At 32.7% G+C, this 4,863-nt stretch overlaps 1 protein-coding gene across 1 annotated transcript in view; it reads right to left on the bottom strand.

Annotated features, from left to right (window-relative positions):
• Positions 1-2,236, bottom strand: part of LOC18032832 (protein NRT1/ PTR FAMILY 8.3) — a 3,012-nt gene extending 776 nt beyond the window's left edge. The window contains exons 1-4 of the mRNA XM_006420401.2: positions 2,140-2,236; positions 1,405-1,631; positions 475-989; positions 56-206 (exon numbers count right to left, since the gene is read on the bottom strand). Of these exons, the coding sequence (XP_006420464.2) occupies positions 56-206; positions 475-989; positions 1,405-1,631; positions 2,140-2,236 (990 nt within the window). The remainder of the gene's footprint in view (positions 1-55; positions 207-474; positions 990-1,404; positions 1,632-2,139) is intronic.
• Between the last annotated feature and the right edge of the window lie 2,627 nt (positions 2,237-4,863).

The raw sequence follows: 4,863 nt of genomic DNA on the forward strand, positions 1-4,863 counted from the left end.
CAGAAATCATGTTGGCTCCCTGCTCAGGAAAAAATGTATTTCCTGCTGACAGAACCAATCCAAACACAATGAAGCTAGACCACAATGGCAACAATTTAAGAAGAGATTTTGACTCCCTGACGTGGGCCACAGTGCAAAGTGTGCCTGCCTCTTCTTGTTCGTTAGAAGTACTTGATGTCTCTATAATTGCCGCTTTGTCTATCCATCTGCAATTCAAAGAATTAATTTATTGGTAATTTTTTAGGAAAATAGAAAGCGACAGCTCATGGTTTGGCAAAAGGATCACCCAGACGCGTTTATAAATACGCCCTTTTGGACAAATCTTGGAGGTCGGTGTGACTATTCCCGAACACAAAAGGGTATTAATGTGTCCATAAAGAGGTTTATATAATTATTAATAAAAATAAGAGGGTCTCCCCGACAATTTTGCCAGACCACGGGCCGGGTGTGGGTGTATACATGTTAGGCATATACCTGAGTAATTTGATTCTGGGTGACAAGTGTAATACGTTTCCCTCATCATTACTGAAGAACAGCTCCGGAGAAAGAGGATAATTGAGATGCTTTTTCTTCAGGGAGGTTTTAATAACGCGGATTATAGCAAAACGGTCAATAGGAGGTATTTGTCTACTATGATAAAAGGGAATACCCAACAACAAGAGGATCAAACTGCCCCCCATAAACAACAATGTGAACATGAAAGTCTTCTTCCATGTCTTAATATTATTTGCATAGAATGCCGCAGCTGCACCACAGCACCAGGCAAACCGCCACCACACTCTTTTCTGAGCCATTACTTGATCCTCATTTGAATTTTCTGTTCTCCCTCCTTTACCATGTTCTCTTAATTGATCGGCAAGAAATGGTCCCAAAAGAGGCGCCGCTCCAACTTCACCCACTGCTAACAGGATAATTCCTATCATGTTGAGTAGCTCAAAGTTGGTTTCTGAAAATTCTCTGGACGCTGTACAGAACAATAGCCCCAATGCCTGAAACGAAAATTGTTGGAACTAATTCTATAGCATGACATTATGATCCTAGAAATGCTTTTCTTAATCATTATTATAATCAAAGTGGAGCCAAAATGAATTAATGTCACATCAATTGTAATTTAACTATTGAGATCTCTAGCATTATTTTTATAAGGGTAAAGCTCCTAATATCCTCTTATTAGGTATGTGTGTGTGTGTATATATATATATATATATATATATATATATATATATATATTTACATGCTGTGAAATTTAACATTTACTCCAAAATAATAAATTTTTAATTTAGCTCAAAGTACTATAAAGTCCTGGGTCCGCCCCTGAATATATATATTGCTTGCAAGGATAGACATATGTTTTAATTTCGTCTCTGTTTAGAAGTTTAGCAAATTCAAAACATATTAACTTACAAGGATGTAGGAGACAGTTGAAAAAATGAGGATTCTGAGAGGACGAATGGCATAACACGAAATCCAGGCGGCAACAATCGTAAGAGTTGCTAATATTACATCCTGAACACTCGTAAATATTGCAGCTTTCTGAAGTGTGAATACTTTTGAATATTCGGAGTCGGAGAAGTAAGTTATCAAGACGCCCACTATAGCCAAGTCTACGAGTTTGCGGCTTATCAACAAACCTGGAATCAAAATAATCATTAGAAAAAATGTTCGTGCTCACTAAAAAAAGCTTACACATGAGGACTGCAAGAACAACGTGAGAGAACTATTGTCATGTTTTTATAATTTAGCCCAACCTAATCAAAGATCTTAAGTACACCTCTCTTAACTGAAATTATTCTAGGGGATTATCTATTTAGGAATCTCAAAGTTCATGAGCTCTTAATACATACACACATACATATACATACATACATCATCATGTTGTTAAAGTAATGATGTTAGTAAAATACAAAAAAAATATATGTACATGTATTAAATTGTATGGTTTAACAGAATTAGTACAAATAAATAAATTACATGATTTTGTAGTGCATTGAAAATTAATTCTATTAAACTATACAATTTACTAGTGTGTCTCCATTAAAAAAAATAAAGACCCTCATATATATATGTATACAAGTTTATGTTCTGAATAAATACATTTTTAAAAGATAGGATTACCTAAGGCCCCACATGCAAAATTACCTGACAGAAATGGAGCAGCCTTACAAAAGCAGACGTAATATCGTACCCAAGTTATGAACCTGTTTTGAAGCTTCAACGGCTGAGAAAATGGAAACATTGTAGTTTCTGAAACTGCTTTTATCTGCAAAGACTTCTACTCGTGAGTTGTGAATCCCGAGACGATGAAGATTTTGTAATTATGCCAAAGTCTTTTAGGTAGTTTATTCAAATTAAAAAATAATAAGTCGCACTTCAAGACCACCTATTGGTCACATAAGTCTTTTTTTTTTCTTGTTTTGAGGGTTCTAAAAAGTTAGTTTATTCAAATTAAAAAATAATAAGTCGCACTTCAAGACCACCTATTGGTCACATCAAGACCACCATTTGGTCACATAAGTCTTCTTTTTTTTCTTGAAACTTTAATCCAGCTAGGGATGGCAAAAATCCCCACGGGGACGGGTACCCTCGGGGATTTTTCCTATTTGGGGAGGGTATGGGGATAATTTTATACCCAATTTCTTATTCGGGGAAGGGACGGGGAATTTTTTTTACCCAATTTCTTATTCAGGGAGGGGACGGGGATGAGGTGGAATCCCCATCCCCTACCCATTTCCCCATTTTAATTTTTAATTTAATTTTTATTTTTTAAAATTACTAGTAAATAAATTATAAAATTTGAATTATAAAATTATAAGTACTGATAAAAATAAAAAAATATCAAAATATTTATATTATTAAACTTTTAGGTCTAATTAACTAATTAAAGTCCTAAATTTTTATTTAAGACATTAAAAAGACCGAACAGATTCTATTAGCTCAAAACTTTTGTTTTAATTTGAATATTCATTAAATATTTTAAACTTAAATCTATTTTTTATTTATTTTTAGATGTTATAATTGCCCATAGCAAATCACAATTTTAATATCTAATCTAATATAATATTTGCTCTTGATTTGCTTCGACTTAATTATTGTGCTGTAAAGGGAATAGTCCACATTTATAAAATGCCCACGCCACCATTGAAAAGTTAATTTTGAATCTAAATTTGATTTTATTTGTAACAATTTTGTATTAGGCTATTAATTTGTTCATGATAGTTTGTATCCCTTGCATGTTGCGTTACTTACTAATTTAATGTATGTGACTTTTGTAATGGATACTAATGTAAGATATATTTCGAACTTTACTTTTATTTGAATTTTTTTATTTTAATATGATTAACTCAAAATCGAAAACAAAAAAAAATGTATTAGTTATTCGGGGATCGAGGACCCTCGGGGATCCCCTGTTATTATTCGGGGAGGAGATGTGGATTCTCTTAAACAATTTTGATGGGGATGGGGAGGGGACGGGGACATACGCAAAATATCGGGGATGGGTACGGGGAGATTGGTCCCCTCCCCTCCCCTCCCCATTGCCATCCCTAAATCCAGCTACGGTCCAACAGGTGCACCGTGCCCCTCTTTTTGACAGCACCCCTTACTTTCTTCTGTATTTACAGTTTATTAAAGTAATTTCTTTTTCCTCTTTCTTTCACCCCTCACCTTTACAATCTTCCAATTTTTTCCATTTTCAATTAAACCTGTAATCAACCAATTGCAAGCAATAAGAAAGAAGTTGGCAAGCTATTTCTTTATGACCTTAGGATTCATTTGCTCTATAATACACAAGTAATAATGAATTGAAGTTTTTATATAAAAAAATTACATAGATGTAATTTTTTTACGCACACTATTTATCATCTACAATGAAATTAACATGTAAGTAAATTGATTTTTTTATCTTTTATTATATGTATTCTTCCCCTTTCTCCCCCGTATGTCTTTTCATTTTCTCTTTGAATAATCTAACCTAAGGCTTTCTAATAATTGGTTTATTGTTATTATTTTTATAAGTAAACCTTCTCTTTGTTATGTCAATAGGTTTATTTTTAAAAAAAAATTCGTAAATGACCAAAAGTGAGAACCTTAATAAAAATTCAAAACCTATCTTAGTTTTTGTTGTCTTTGTTGATGCATCTTGCATGTTTGATGTCTTAATTATAACTAGTGAGAGTAAGTACTGTAATACAATGATGATTAATGATTATTACTAAGAGTATTCAAAGAAAAAGAAGTTGGTGTAAAATTTTATAAACTTTGAGTTTTCTAAATTTTCACTAAACAATAGGGATTGCATTATTAATAACTAAATAAACACATCCATAACCTTGAAACTACATTTGTGTTAGATCCAATGGTGGCAGTACATAAAGACAAAAAGAGGGGCATGGTGCACCCCTTGCACCGTAGCTGGATCCTTTAGTCACAAAATAATGACTTACTGTACAGCTCAATAATTTTAGGTGGTATGAAACACGTATGATGAGACGGTCATAATTACACTGTACCATGAATGATCCTCATTGAGTATATAATCCCTTTCTTTTTTCAAACAAGATTTATGCTTTAATTTTGGGAGGTTTGCTAAGTTCTTTCTCTTTGTAATGGTTACGAAGACTGACAATTTTCTATTGAAGTTATTTATACATGTATTTCTTTTTCAGCATGTAATACATTTAGGAAATGAGTAATGATTAAGTACAAACACTTTTAGATAAACAATGTTGTACGAACTTATGTGATATTTTTAGAAAAAAGGATCTGAACATCCTTAAGATTTTAAAAAATGGTCATATATACTTTGAGTTTTCAATACGGAACATCAAGACACTTTTTGACTATAGTATTTTTAATAGATAATAA

The sequence above is a fragment of the Citrus clementina genome, unplaced genomic scaffold (assembly GCF_000493195.1).
Source record: "Citrus clementina cultivar Clemenules unplaced genomic scaffold, Citrus_clementina_v1.0 scaffold_9, whole genome shotgun sequence".
Lineage (NCBI taxonomy): Eukaryota > Viridiplantae > Streptophyta > Magnoliopsida > Sapindales > Rutaceae > Citrus > Citrus x clementina.